At 39.8% G+C, this 15,642-nt stretch overlaps 1 protein-coding gene across 1 annotated transcript; it reads left to right on the top strand.

Moving 5' to 3' along the window:
- The first annotated feature begins 4,532 nt into the window (after positions 1 to 4,532).
- Positions 4,533 to 14,814, top strand: LOC136702093 (E3 ubiquitin/ISG15 ligase TRIM25-like). Its single transcript, XM_066676972.1, has 7 exons — positions 4,533 to 4,764; positions 11,283 to 11,959; positions 12,156 to 12,251; positions 12,396 to 12,629; positions 12,804 to 12,963; positions 13,330 to 13,386; positions 13,987 to 14,814. The coding sequence occupies exons 2-7, from the start codon at positions 11,369 to 11,371 to the stop codon at positions 14,514 to 14,516; spliced, it is 1,668 nt and encodes a 555-aa protein (XP_066533069.1). The 5' UTR covers positions 4,533 to 4,764; positions 11,283 to 11,368; the 3' UTR covers positions 14,517 to 14,814.
- Positions 14,815 to 15,642: the final 828 nt, after the last annotated feature.

Raw genomic sequence — 15,642 nt, 5'->3', positions numbered from 1 at the left:
TAAAATTTATGACACTTGACAACACAAAGGCTTGAAGATGATCCCTGTTGAATGAATAACCCAGAATACCCATGAATTGAACTTTTGCAATATAAGAGATTATATGTTAACACAAAGTAATATCATTTAGACAATCCATGTTTTTTTTTTATAATTCTTAGCCAAATTACACACCTTGGTTCCTACATAATTTCATATGTAAAAATGTCTTTAAACACATGTAAATTAATTCCACCTATTTTGATTGTCCAAATGGAATTTATTTCACACAGTTGTACCCATATACATGTTCACCAGGTTAACTTAGGAATGTGTGTTTCTTTTGGTTTTAACAGTCTTTCAAATGTGTAAGAGGACATGGAATGAAGGTGGGTCTGTGTTGCATGACCCTCCAAGACCCTTTTGGGCCAGTTTAACCAAGTTGTATTTTTGCAACTTGTCCCCTCTTTGCAGCCTATCAAGTTCAAGTTGAAGTTCAAGAGGTTTATTGTCATTTCAGCAGTATACAGTGTTTACAGTACACAGTGAAACGAAATAGTGTTCCTCCAGGACCAAGGTGCTACATAAAACAATACACAACATTAAAGTGCAACTAGTGCAAAGCTAGTGCAAACATAAAACAGTGCACAAACATTAAAGTGCAAAAGTCATAAAACAAAAAACAATACACAACATTAAAGTGCAACTAGTGCAAAGCTACTGCATACATAAAATAATGCACACACATTAAAGTGCAAAAGACATGGCTAAGAAAATACAAAACAATATACATACAATACAATACGATAATACAAGACAATACAAAACCATAAGTACGGGGCGGGGTGGCCTGAGAGTGAGAGACACTGCAATTTAAGGTGTATTTGTGCTGTAAACGGTAACTGGATGTAACCATGATGTAAACAGCATATGTGTAAACAGTACACTCATTTTCAGTCCACCAGTGTTTTGTGAAGTTGTGTGTGTGTGTGTGTGTGTGTGTGTGTGTGCGCACTTCCTCAGTCCAGTCTCAGTCTCTAGATGTTCAGGAGTCTGATAGCATGTGGGAAGAAGCTGCTACGTCTGGATGTGCGGGCCCAAATACTTCGATACATTTTTCCAGACTGCAGTAGGTTGAAAAGTGTGTGTGAAGGGTGTGTGTGGTCTCCTTCAATGCTGAGTGCTTTGCGGGTGCAGCGAGTGGTGTAAATGTCTGTGATGGAGGGAAGAGACACACCGATAATCATTTCAGCAGTCCTAACGATCCGCTGGAGGGACTTGCAATCTGCCACAGTGCAGTTCCCAAACCAGACAGTGATGCAGCTGGTCATCATGCTCTCGATGACTCCTCTGTAAAAAGTGGTGAGGATTGGAGGTGGGAGATGAAACTTCTTCGGCCTTCGCAGAAAGTAGAGGCGCTGCTGGGCTTTCTTTCTGACATTACTGGTGTTAGTGGACCAGGTGAGATCATCCTCTAGGTGAACAACAAGGAATTTGGTGTTCTTGACAATCTCCACAGCAGAGTTGTTGATGTTCAGCGGCGAGTGCTCACCCCTTGTTTTTCTGAAGTCTACAACAATCTCTTTGGTTTTGTCCACATTCAGAGACAGGTTGTGGACTTCACACCAGTCAGTTAGCCGATGCACCTCTTCTCTGTATGCTTATTCATCGTTCTTACTGATGTCGTGTCATCAGCGACCTTGATGATATGATTTGAGCTATGCATCGTGGCACAGTCATGAGTTAGCAGTGTGAACAGCAGTGGACTGAGCAATAGGCCCTGGGGGGTTCCAGTGTTCAGTGTGATGGTGCTGGAGGTGTTCCTACAGATCTGGACTCAGATCTGGAATCAGGTGCTGAGGAATGATGGTGTTGAATGCTGAGCTGAAGTCTATGAACAGCATTCGGGCATAAGTGTCTTTTTTGTCCACAGAACACATTTTCGTCATAATCATTTGTGCATCCCCTTTTAGCTCTTTTCCAGTCTCTGCTGGCTGACTGTAAACGCGGCTCTGAGGAGTTGTGCAAACTGTCCCTTTCCTGTTGTGTGTATGTATTTTGCTGGACTATATGATGTTTTGCTTTAGTCCCTTTTTGTCCTGCACTTGGGAATTGAATGGGATCAAATCACATTGGATGTTTTTGTGGTTACACTGGTTTTTCAGAACTTTTTGTTTATCTCTTTCCAGAGGACATTTGGGGTTTGGATGGCTTTTACAAAAAGGAGCTGTTACTGTTTGGACAGTCATTTGTTCATCATGAGCTGTGATTCTCTGGCTCATGGCATCCTTTGTCACTGTTGGAGTGTGAAAGGTGTTGATAGTCTCTGTGGGCCTGGTGTTTAGATGACAGGACTGAGCTTCAAGGTTATGAGAGTATGAGATGGGCAGGGGTTTGTGAACCTGTGCCCAGATCTTCAAGCACTTGAAGTCAATCAGTGGCTCAAGCCTGTTGAGCAGGTCCTTGCCAATAAGGAAAGGATTGTTTTCAATAGGAGACACATAAACAGGGTGAACCAGACTTATAGGCCCTATTGTTATGAGCACACTTGCCACAGACTTTATTTTGATATCAGTGTATTAATAATACACAATTCAGAGGGAGCAGTTTTGTAACTGCAATCTCTGTGTGGCATGGTGTGCCGCAGCCCACGCTTCATCAAAGTGTGTGGATGACATCAGAGTGATGTCTGATGCAGTGTCCAAGAGAGCTTCTTGTATAATCCTCTTTTCCAGGACTGTGGACAGGTGTAATCTACGAGCATCCTCATTTTCTTTTAAATGGCCCAGGCACTGTGGTGCAGAAGGATCACCTTGAACAACCATGCCATTAAGAGGAGTCTGATGTTCACCCCCCTGATTAAATTGGTCAGAGGTGCCAGTCTGTATTGCAGGGGTCCTTGGGACGTGCTCAGTTTTACCTGAGGTGTCTGAGAAGTGGTCAGCTGTCTGACGCTCCTCTTTACACAAGTGCGAAATCACATGTTCAATGGTTTCTGGAATTTCTGTGCTAATTCCAAATACGTCTGACTTATTCGCAATGTCTGAGCTTTCACACTGGTGCCAGTTCTCATCCCTGTTCTCGTTAGTTGAGTTAAGACAGGGCTTTTGTCTTGGGTTTCGTCACATGTGTGCAAGTTTTGGGGACATTCATGGTCCACCATATTTCCCTTGGGTGCTGGATTCTCATGCCTACTGGCTGGGAATTTATTCTGATGTTGCCCTGACATTAACTGATTAACCCAGGGGTTTGAGTGATGTTGGGTTTCAGCTGAACAATGAGGACTGGAGTGAGGAGAACTCCTATTGGATTGCAAAGGTTTATTATTCTCCTGATTTTCTCTAAGCCAATGAGATGGATCGGGTTTTGGAAATCACGATACAGCCCTAGTAGCTTCTTTTAGCTCCATAAGGGAAGGCTGAGTATAATGACAAAAATTTCGTGGCATTTCTGGTCTTTTAAAAAGCCTCTGAGTGCTAAGTCACACAGCTGTTTGCTAGACAAGGTGTGTGGACATGCCGCAACCCCTAGATAGTAACTGGTGTTGGGATGGAGATTTAGGACATACAGTGTTTTGAAGTCCACTTCTTCTTCTTCCATTCCTGGTTCATTTCGGGGCCCGAAATAAGCTTGTCTAAGGTGGTGATAGTACTGATGGGGTGACTCCTGTCTTTTTTGTTTAACCCTATGGACCCTATATATATAGCTATTTTGCTATTCCGTTTATTTGTCAGTGCCTCTTTCAGTTGCATTTAAACAGTAATTATGTGACATATTGAATATGGCTATGTTGTTTTATTTTCTAAAGAACCTTAGCTACTCAAATATATAATCACTTGAGGTTTTCATGCTGACCGATAAATCAATTTTTCTATAAATTTGTCATGTTTTGACCAAAAATTTTACCTAGCGCCTGCTTTTTTTTCATATTTCTCAATGTACAGCCTTGAAATAATATTCCCACAGTGGATATCTTGACACAGATTGTTAGTGTGAGGTGTATTTTAGTTGAAAACATAAGCATTTTTGATGCTAATTTATTACATGTCATATTACTGTGACAAAATAAATTTTTAGCATCAGACGGACATATTTTTCTTGATATTCTAAGCTCTGGGATGTATGACTGATAAAGTTCTGACAGTCACAGCAGGCCCAGACTTTCAGGAATTTAGTTCAGGGCAAATATGGACAATATCCCAACAAATAAAAACATTTTGGTACTTTGGCAGTTTTCTCAGATGCTGATAATGTTTACAGTTATTATTATTATTATAATTTTTTTAAAAAATTATGAAATAATACTTGTTTATTTAGAAAACACACAATAAATATTTATTTAAGCTTTTTAGTTTATATTTGTTGATCTAATGCAGTGTTATTTGATGTGAAACCTAAAAAAAACCTTGAAAAACTATAAATCAATAATAGAAATATGTTTTTGCTGATGACTCATATTTTTCTGCCCAGAGACAGCGTGGGTTGACGTTATGTGAGTCAAAACGAAACTGAAAGTAAACAGCGTCTTTCTTGTCCCTTTTTCAGCGGTTTTTTTTCTGATTTTAGCGCCTATCATTAGTCTTTCATGACAAGGACATAAGACCAAAATTTTGAAGGAGCGCCTTGATTTTTAGGTGGTTTTTCACACTGGATTACTCCCAGAGGCTTCACAGCACCGCGATGAGAGCGCTATTTTTAGAAACGGTAGGATCTGCGCTTTCTAACGGTATACAGAGCTCACAGAAGCATTCAGACATTCAAGACTTACAAAGCTGATTATATAAGGTGTGTTTCTACCCCGCAAAATGCGGAATTCGGGTTGAAACTTGCAGTGCTGTTTTGTTTAAATTGCTGTTCCCAAATATGTATAATCTCAGTTTTATCTTTATTCAGCTGCAGAAAGTTGTGTACCATTCAGTTTGTGATGTGTTCAAGGCACTTGTTTAATGAGTCAACTGGACCAGAGTCATTTGAGGACAGGGCCATGTAAATCTAAGTATCATCTGCATAGCTGTTGTAGGACAGCACATAGTCTTGTAGAATCTGGCCAAGAGGAAGCATATATAAATTAAATAAAAGTGGACCAAGAATAGAGCACTGGGGGACACCACAGGTCACTGGCGTGTTCTCTGAAATATTATTTTCTATTTCTACAAAGTAGTTCCTGCCTTCCAAGTAAGAAACGAACCTCTTTAGGAGTTTTCCTGAGAGTCCAACCCAGTTTGCAAGTCTATCTATAAGAATCTTATGGTCAATGGTATCAAAGGCAGGACTAAGGTCAAGAAGTAATAGACGAGATACCTTTTCAGCCTCCGTATTTAAGTGAATGTCATTAATGATCTTGATTAGAGCAGTCTCAGTGCTGTGATTAGACCGGAACCTGGACTGGAATTTGTCTAGGCTACTATTTATGGACAAAAAACTAGTGATTTGCCTAAAACTATTTTCTCAATGATTTTGCCAATGAACGGTAAATTAGAAATTGGTCTGTAGTTACTTATCTGAGATGATCCTAAATTATTATTTTTTAGAAGCTTTAAAACTGCAGTTGTTAGTGAGCCTGGAAAGACCGCCGACATGAGTGAGGTGTTTACAATGTGGAGTATGTCTAGTGCTATAGTGTGAAAAACACTCTTTAAAAATTTGGTTGGTAGTGTGTCAAGACTGCAAGTGGATGGTTTGAGATGATTAACTGTGTCAATTAAAATTTCATTATTAACAGTACTGAACTCTGACATTTTAACTAAGGAGTCTTTATGAGGTGATGGAAAGGGTGCAGACTCATTGTTAGATATAGTTGTACTTATCGCTTTTCTGATATTCTTGATTTTATTGTTAAAAAATAATGCAAACTTATTACATCTTTCAGTTGTTAATAATTCAGGTGCCATTTGTGTGGGTGAGTTAATAAGTCTGTCGAGCATGGTGAAGAGGATTTTACTGTTGTTAATGTCATTGTTGATGATGCTAGAGAAATAGGATTGTCGTGGTTTGCATATTATCGTGTTGCATTCATGTAGCCTATCTTTGTAGATTTCTTTGTGAATATGAAGACTTGTTTTACGAAAGAACAGAAACGGGGAGCCAAGCAGGCTAAGCGGGACACGGGGAGCTAAACAGGGCAAACGGGACAGACAGACTAAATAACGAAATGACAGAGGAAATACAACGACAACATGGAAAACAATAACGGACGAACTAGCAGAGACAGACAGACTTGAGAACACAACAGACTTGAGAACACGACAGACTTGACACCGTACAAAGAACGAATGACCAACAAACAGGAAGTGCAGGAAGGGGACTTAAATACACGAACAGACGAGACGCACCTGAGACAGATAACAAGGGGGCAGGGTAACAAATGACACACGAGGAGGTGGAACAAAGGTGGAGACAGGAAACAACAACAAACATAGCCATGTGCTCGCTCTCAGCACATGGCCTGACAAAACAGACATGACGAGGGCGTGACACTGTGCAGTCCTTTATAATCCTTTTCTTGACACAAACTCTTCTGTCCCTAATGACTGGTGAGGCCCTCATATCAAAGAACACACAGTAGTGATCTGACAATGTGACGTCCTTCACAGTCACTGATATGTTGAGACTCATTGAGATAACAATATCCAGTGTGTGACCATCACAATGCGTACTCCCTGTAACATGCTGTGAAAGACCAAAAGAGTCCAATATGGTGTGTAGTTCCTTGGCAAAACAGTCCTTGGGATTGTTGATATGTATTTTAAAGTCACCAGCAATAACAAAATGGTCAAAGTCAGTAGAAATAACAGACAGCATTTCTGTAAATTCATCAATAAAATTAGCACTGTACTTTGGAGGCCTGTAGACAGTTACTAGTAATATATGTGGTGTCCCTTTCAGAACTACACAGAGGAACTCAAATGTTGTGAAATCACCAATCACTGTTTAGCTTGCTTTCTGTCTCTGACTGCAGGTGCTGAGTTCATCTTTGACTGCAACAAGTTCGGCTGTTGTATTTGCTTGTAGTGCCATTAACTGATCCCGCTTTGTGAGCATTTCTGATGTTCTCCATTTTTGGGCTCATCATTTGTGTGTTCACTGCTTCTAATTCTATGTCCTGGACAATGTGTTTAAGTTTTTCTATTGCTAGTGTAGCCATTTGGCTGGCTACCTTTATTAAGGCCTTGCCTTTGGGTTCATCTATTAAATGGAAGACCATTAACTGCGACATGTGAGAGGGCTCAGCACTGTGGATCATGGCTGTATATTCTGACTGTGGCTTCTGTTGAGCTTGCTAGTTCCAAATACACCTCAGTCAGGGGGTCTTACCACTGATGCTTGGTGACTGGGTTGTGTGCCAGATTTAATACTAATTAATATTTAATTAGATATGCAGTTTATTTTATTTTATTTCACCTCAACCAATATAGATTTTATAATCAGTATTTGGTTACTTCCACTTATAGAAGACTAAGTAAAGACAGAAGCAGTACATCAAAAATAACTTACAATTTACATGCCAATTTAATGTGCCACATGAAAGACAACTGCCTTTAATCAACTTGCACTTACACAAGTCATACACAGGGGTGCACCAGAGAAACTTTAAAGGCTTTAGCGCAAGTCATGTGAAAGTGGGCACTATAAATTGACTTCAGTTGCAAGGTTGCAATAGCACAAGTCAGCCACAGGGCACCTGGTTTTTTTTGACACTTTATTAACTTAAATTAACCCCTGCTCTCGGGTAGATTCACTGGTTTGGCTTAAATGGAACCACTACAGTTCGGACACTGATGGAGCAACACACACCATTGCCAGTCTTGAAGACCAGGGATCTTTTGTTTTGGGCTGTTTTAGAGCGAGTTCACTATTCATGTTGTTTTACAAATTCAAGGCATGAAATTCTGTGTGCAATTATGAGCTGGGATTTTCGGTCTCAGTCCTCAGGGGTTGTTGAATCAATGCTGCTCACAAACAATTCCTGCACTTATAAATGTATTTTAACAAGCCGTATCTCAGAGGTACAAAATTTGCTGATTAAAAGCAAGAATTCGCAGACTTTTGGGCGATTCAGAGCATACACACACAGAGAGATTCGCACGCAGTGATTACTTTAACCTCTCACTGGTGTCATACGCTTTCATACATGCAATTAAACAGTGATGCAGCACAGCTGACAAACCCACAGTATTACTTCAAAACTAGGCGCACAGCGGCAGCCTAATAATTTCACAAATGAAAAGTGCGTTCACACTAATCTTTAAATCAAAACAACAGTGAAATGACAATCATCACTCACATTCAAGGCTTAACTTAGGAACATGTCCTAGTTAGGAACTAATTAGAGGGGAGGAAATCTAAAACCAGTTGAGAGGCCGGTGTTGCTTAAACAGGCCACTTTTATCACTGAAGCACAAGGCTTGTGCTTAACTTATTTGTGTGCGATTTTACTGCACAGGAATCATAACCTCTGATCAAGATAATATTCAGAGCCCCACGTTGGGTGCCATTAAATATATGTAGTGAAATAATTATGTTCCAAGTTGCGGCGGCATAAATACTACATAGTGGAGTCAATGATGATTAATTATTATTTGATTAATAGTTAATTATTAAATTCATGCTCCAAGTTTGGGAGCCATTAAATAATATGTAGTGTCTTTACATATTGGATGACTTTACATATTATATAGCAGAATTAGTTAGAATTTATTCATTCATTATTATTAATGAATTATGACACAGCTCCAGGGGCCTGGAGGCTGTGGGTTTGATTCCTGCTCCGGGTGACTGTCTGTGAGGAGTTGGTGTGTTCTCCTCGTGTCCACATGGGTTTCCTCCGGGTGCTCCGGTTTCCTCCCACAGTCCAAAAACACACATTGGTAGGTGGATTGGCGACTCAAAAGTGTCCGTAGATGTGAATGTGTGTGTGTGTCTGTGTTGCCCTGTGAAGGACTGGCACCCCCTCCAGGGTGAATTGCCGCCTTGCGCCCAATGATTCCAGGTAGGCTCTGGACACACGTCCATGCAGGTCTCCCATGTGTCTTTGCTCATAAGGTAACACTGAAGTTGTGTGTGGCCTCCTTCTCCATCGCTGATCCTGAAGCTCTTGTCACAACTTTGAGGGTCAGAGGTCTGAGGTCTCCTTCATGCTCTGGGTGTGGCATTGAATTTTGCTGAAGTAAGCTATAGCTCTCTTTTCTATAGTTTTCTACTAGAAATTAAAATAAAACTTCTGGTTGGAAATTCTGGGCTTGTTCTGTCTGGACCCTGCTTGAGGAGCCCAAGAATGTTTAAGAGATAGCCATAAGAGAGTCTGATGCCTGAGAGTTGCCTGCAGAGAGCTGGAGAGCTCTAGAGAGAGCCAGAGCTCTCCCTTAACTGACTACCCTAGTTCAGAAGTATTGCCCACTGAAAGCAATAGAGAGAAGATCTTCCTACATTTTCTTTCTGTTCTTCTCCTGTTCTGTTCTGAGAGTGTGAGTTAGACTGGGAGCTCTAGAGAGTTCTCTTTTTTTCTAGAGACATTTTGCACCACTGAGTTTTTAACCAGAATTTAGAAAACTTGCCTTGAATACCGGATTGGTCCTCAGGGATTGAGGATTGGAGCATCTCTTGCTCCTGTTTGGCTGTTTCCTGTACCTTGGGAGTGACATCATATAAAATATATGACACTGAACAAGACAAAGACTTGAAGACAATCCCTGTTGAATGAATATCCCAGAAAACCCATGAATCAAACTTTTGCAATATAAGAAATCATATGTTAACACAAAGTAATATCACACAGAGTATGTGGCTACTTTGGTTCCTACATAAGTTCATATGTAATAAAATGAATTTAAACACATGTAAATTAATTCTACCCATTTTGACTGTCAAAATGGAATTAATTTCATACAGTTGTACCCATATTAAGGAATGTGTGTTTCTTTTGTTTTAACAGTTTTTCAAATGTGTAAGAGGACATGGAATAAAAGAGAGTCTGTGTGGCTCTCTGCATTCTGTATTTGAGAAGAGTTGCATGACCCTCCAAACTGTTTCGTAAACTGTCCTTGAAAGGGCCTGTAGTGTCAGGTATATGACTCTCTGACAAAGACCTTCAGGTACCAATATGGGGCCAGTTCTTGCTGGAAATGTTATCTCAAATTCCGATGTACTTGTGTGATGAGACTGAGAGTGGAGAAATGTCTTTCTGCATATTAAGATAACTTTCGGCATATTAAGTCACAAAAAGTATAATATCTTTCATTAAAAATTAATAAAACCTATTCATCTCTACAGCATAACATTGTAATGACCTGCAAATAATGATTATGAATCACAGAGATCAAAGTAAAAATCCTTCAGACAACTAAGGGTTAAACGGTGCAGATTTACATATCTCTCTGTGTTATTGGTGATCTTGTTAAATGTTGTTCAGCTTCTCAAAAGAGTCACCCGTTAGTCTGCTTCATTACAGCTCTTTATCCACTACATGTCTTCATAGTGAACACAGAGAACAGCAGCTGTTCTAAAGCACCTTCTTCCTAAAGACTTCCAGATCTTCCACAGTCTTCCCATGTCATGTCTTTAGGGTTGGGGTCCTGTGTTCTATAGACTATATATTCAGCTCCTCTGCTATGTGTTGTTCCTAACAAAGAATGTGGGACGTATATGTAGGACACTGATTCTCTTCACACGTTAATAAACTAATAAATGAAACACTGCACTGCGTCTGGTTCTGACTGGATCTGTGTAGAACACAGTAGTGTCTCTACAGGTGTCTGACTGTATTCAAAGTACATTCTCAGTAAAAAAAGGTATGATAGAGGTACATTATTGGTTACTAAAGGTATAAACACTGTAAATGAACATTTAAAGATACAACATTGCTTTTAAAGACCAGTTGTGTTCCCTAAAGGTCCACTACAGTCTCTTTCCCTAAAGGAGAGGTGAATATTGGTAAGATTTCTTTATAGAAGTATGGTAAATAAAACAACATAAAATCAGTCCTGGAGATGAAATCAGGTGAATGAAATCAACACACGTTTGAAAACTACATTTATAATAGAATAAGGATAAATTACGTTCCCTAACTAAATAAATATATAACCTTGAGTGTAGCACCTCAATGAGAGTTTTTCTGACAGTGTACAATGTGAGACTTCACTGCTGCTCCAGTGTTGATTTCAGAGTTTGTTGAAAGGTGTTTACTCCCTCCTCTGGGGATTAAGTCCAGCTTCAATGATTCGAGTCTATGTAACTCCATGTAATTTGATCCTGCTCTCTCTCTCTCTCTCTCTCTCTCTCTCTCTCTCTCTCTCTCTGAAACTCAGAATCAGGAAGCAACTCCTCCTCAGTTCAGAGGAAAATGAAACTGAACTCATAGTGCTGCTCTCTCTTAGGGCGTGAGTGCAGGACAATGGCAGAGGCCAGTATTTCAGTCGATCAGGATCAGTTCGTGTGTCCAGTCTGTTTGGGTCTGCTGAAGGATCCAGTGACTATTCCCTGTGGACACAGTTTCTGTAAGGTGTGTATTAACAAATGCTGGGATCAGGAGGATCAGACGGGAGTCTACAGCTGCCTCCAGTGCAGAGAGACGTTTGCTCCAAGGCCTGTTCTATGCAGAAACAATGTTATAGCTGAAGTGGTGGAGAAACTGAAGAAGACGGAGCTCAGAGCTGCTTCTCCTGCTCACTGTTACGCTGAACCTGGAGATGTGGAGTGTGATTTCTGCACCGGGAGGAAACACAAAGCCGTCCAGTCCTGTCTGATTTGTGTGGCATCGCTTTGTGAGTTTCACCTTAAACCTCATCTTGAAATTCCAGCCTTGATCAAGCACAAACTGGTCAAAGCCTCCCCAAAACTACAAGAGAAGATCTGCCCTCAGCACGACAAACTGATGGAGATCTACTGTCGCACCGACCAAACGTGCATCTGTTACTTGTGTACGATGCACGAACACAGAGGCCATGACACAGTGGCAGCTGTAGCAGAGAGAGCTGAGAGACAGGTGAGAGCTGCAGTCTTTCAGAATCAGTAAATATTATTGTTTAAGGATATTTCACTTTAATATTTCCACTATTGGATTAACGCTATTCAGTTCATATGAGGACATGTTACAGAAATGTTAATGGACTCTCTGTAATTAACCAGTGGAAACCTGTCAGTAAATATTTGACCAGAGATGTTCAATAAAATGTTCTCAGAGTCAGTTAAAGGAGGGGCGAGGGGAAACAGAGCAGAGAATCCAGGAGAAAGAGAAGCTGCTGCAGAAGCTGAAACAGGCTGTAAACACTCTTAAGGTGAGTAGTGAACACCCCTCAGTCACTCTCTCCTCCATTCAGATAGTGACCCAGTGGACAATAAGACGTCTAGAGACACAGTAAGAGAGCGAATGACAGTTGAGCTTTAAACAGACCTCCATCTGGTCGCTGTGTGTCTAACAGAGCTCTGCACAGACAGCGGTGGAGGACAGTGAGAGGATCTTTACTGAACTGATCCGCTCCATTGAGGAAAGACGCTCTGAGGTAACAGAGCTGATCAGAGCTCAGGAGAAGGCTGAACTGAGTCGAGCTGAAGAACACATTCAACAGCTGGAGCAGGAGATCTCTGATCTAAAGAGGAGAGACACTGAGCTGGAGCAGCTTTCACACACAGACGATCACATCCAATTCCTCCAGGTAACACTCACTGTCTGAATCACAGAGGAACTCCATCTTCTTTAATGTTCTGTGTTCCTTATGTTTCACCAGAAATGAATACGAGGGAGTTGTGTCTGTTCACAGAAGTGTGTAGTTTGTCTGTAGCACTTTATTATCATAATGTATTTCTTAAATTGATGTTGATTTGTGTAGAGTCTACAGGCTTTTTGTGTTTCTTCTGGATCTGAGGACTCCTCCAACATCTTCATCCGTCGAAGTCCCTCATTTAATGAAGTGAGCAAATCTCTCTCTGAAATGAAAAATCAACTGGAACAATTCTGTGAAGAGAAACTCAACACAGTCTCTGAACAAGGTGAGAGTGTCCTGCTGTTTGATCAGTGACAGGGTGAAATGAGTGTGTGGAGTGTTAGAGTTTCTACACTAGAGACTGACACAGAATCAGAGACACATTTCCACAGTCTGTTGTATTTAGGTTGTTTTAAAAGTCTGGATGGGGATTTTGAACTTTACAAACTCCAGTAAACTACACAAGTCCTAAACACACAAGGTCTACATGAGAAACTGTCTGCAGTGCCTCTATAGCTGGAGGATGTAGCACTCCACAGTTTAGTGTTTCAGCTTTAAATCTGTAGAGTCTGATTCACTTTCTCTAACATCTGAAAAGAACATAGTCTCTGTTTTTCTGCTGTTCATTCTTCATTGTGTTGTGTCTCCACAGCTGCAGCCGTTCAGATTTTACTCTCAGAGCCAAGAACCAGAGAAGATTTTCTTCAACGTATGTAAAGCACACACACACACACACACACACACACACACAAACAACATAGACACACACACACAGCACACGCACATAAATGTGCGCCCAAATTATTTTCATTTTGTAATGACTGTATATTAAGGTATTCTTTGTAATATTCTGTATTTTTATTTGGAAATATTTTGGATTTGAAGAAATTAAAGAGTTACCTCTGATGAATCATAATAACATCAAGTTCATTTCTTTACCTGGTAAATTCATATCAATATTATATTTCTCAAAAGGGTAAATCTTACTCCCAAGAAAATATATATCATCCAGAAATTTCAGGAGATGGGCCTTTACTCTGTTTTGGACCTCAGCCCTTCAAGATTTACAATTGGATCATTGCAGAGTTTTGTCTAAATAAAAAAAAAAATTGCACAAAATAATAAGAATAAAAAAATATATTAAAAGTTTACATTCAAATAATTAGTTTAGTCTGGGTTGGAAATAATGACATTTAATGTTATGAAAATATGAAAAACATAAAATATTACAGCCATAGAAACATAAAAGTATAAAATAAAAATAAATGCTTAAAAACATAATACTTACGTGTGCTTTATTCTTCTGTAGATTTCTGTCGATTGACTCTGGATCCAAACACAGCTCAGGAAAACCTCATTCTGTCTGAGAACAACAGCGTGGTCAGTCATTGCCAGAGTGTCCAGCCGTACTTAAAACATCTAGAGAGATTTGACTACTATTATCAGGTTCTAAGTAAGGAGAGTGTGAGTGGACGCTGTTACTGGGAGGTTGAGTTGAGCAATAACAAACGTGTTTACATAGCAGTCTCGTATAAAGGGATCAACAGGAAAGGACAAGGTAATAATGTTTGGTTTGGAGGTAATGATCATTCCTGGAGTCTGCAGTGTTCTTCCTCTCTCTCGTTCTTTCACAACAACATTAAGACTAAGATCTCAGCCCCGTCCTCCTCCAGAATAGGAGTGTATGTGGATCACGGTGCAGGAACCCTGTCCTTCTACAGCGTCTCTGACACAATGAACCTCCTTCACACCGTCCACACCACCTTCACTCAGCCGCTCTACGCTGGGTTCTGGATTCATCATACTGGCTCCACTGTGAAGTTCTGTGATCCAATATGAACATTAGTGAGAGCTTTAGTGATGGAGACTAACATCCTTCTGTTAAAGAATAGGTTCATAAACGGCTCATGGCTTTTGCATCTTGAAACACTTCTTCTTCTGTTGTAGTTCTCACCTTAATGAAACAAGTGAGGACAGTCTTTCCAAAGATCAGACTCTAAGCTTCTGTTCTAAACAACGTCTTTGTTTCTAAACAGCAAATATTTGTATGAGATTTTGATTTTGAAAACGTACAAAAAATAATATTTCAAACCTATATTTCTATTAATTTTTTTTTTGACATTCTGTGACATTATGAAGAAGGTATTGAGTTTCTGTAATTATAGTACATGTAATTAATTATGTAACTCTGTATATAATCATGTAACATTGTAATGACCTGCAAATAACTAATGTCAATCACACAGATCAAAGCAACAATGCTTCAGTCATCTAAGGGTTAACAGTGATTCTCTTCATACGTTAATAAACTAATAAATGAAACACTGCACTGTGTCTGGTTCTGATTGGATCTGTGTAGAACACAATAGTGTCTCTACAGGTGTCTGACTGTATTCAAAGTACATTCTCAGTAAAAAAGGTATGATAGAGGTACATTATTGGTTACTAAAGGTATAAACGCTGTAAATGAACATTTAAAGATACAACAGTGCTGTTAAAGTCCAGTTGTGTTCCCTAAAGGTCCACTACAGCCTCTTTCCCAAAAGGAGAGGTGAATATTGGTAAGATTTCTTTATAAAACTGTGGTAAATAAAACAACATAAAATCAGTCCTGGAGATGAAATCAGGCGAATGAAATCAACACACGTTTGAAAACTACATTTATAATAGAATAAGGATAAATTATGTTCCCTAACTAAATAAATATATGACCTTGAGGGTACCACCACAGTGAGAATTTTTCTGACAGTGTACAATGTGAGACTTCACTGCTGCTCCAGTGTTGATTTCAGAGTTTGTTGAACAGTGTTTACTCCTTCCTCTGGTGATTATGTCCAGCTTCAATGATTTGAGTCATAAGCAGATAGTTATCCAAAGCAGTTTGTACACTGACACGTATTGTGAGAATGGGCAATGTGGCTTTAAAACAGACACTCCTACTTAGTAACTCCATGTAATTTGATCC

The sequence above is a fragment of the Hoplias malabaricus genome, chromosome 7 (assembly GCF_029633855.1).
Source record: "Hoplias malabaricus isolate fHopMal1 chromosome 7, fHopMal1.hap1, whole genome shotgun sequence".
In the NCBI taxonomy this organism is placed as follows: domain Eukaryota; kingdom Metazoa; phylum Chordata; class Actinopteri; order Characiformes; family Erythrinidae; genus Hoplias; species Hoplias malabaricus.
Note: the sequence above shows the minus strand (reverse complement) of the source record. Positions and strands in the feature narration are given on the sequence as shown.

Bases quoted from the DNA above. Each gene is read 5' to 3' on its own strand.
- LOC136702093 (XM_066676972.1), top strand. From the start codon at position 11,369: ATGGCAGAGGCCAGTATTTCAGTCGATCAGGATCAGTTCGTGTGTCCA. The intron at 11,960-12,155 runs GTGAGAGCTGCA...AAATGTTCTCAG, and splicing joins CAGAGAGAGCTGAGAGACAG to AGTCAGTTAAAGGAGGGGCG. The intron at 12,964-13,329 runs GTGAGAGTGTCC...GTGTCTCCACAG, and splicing joins CAACACAGTCTCTGAACAAG to CTGCAGCCGTTCAGATTTTA.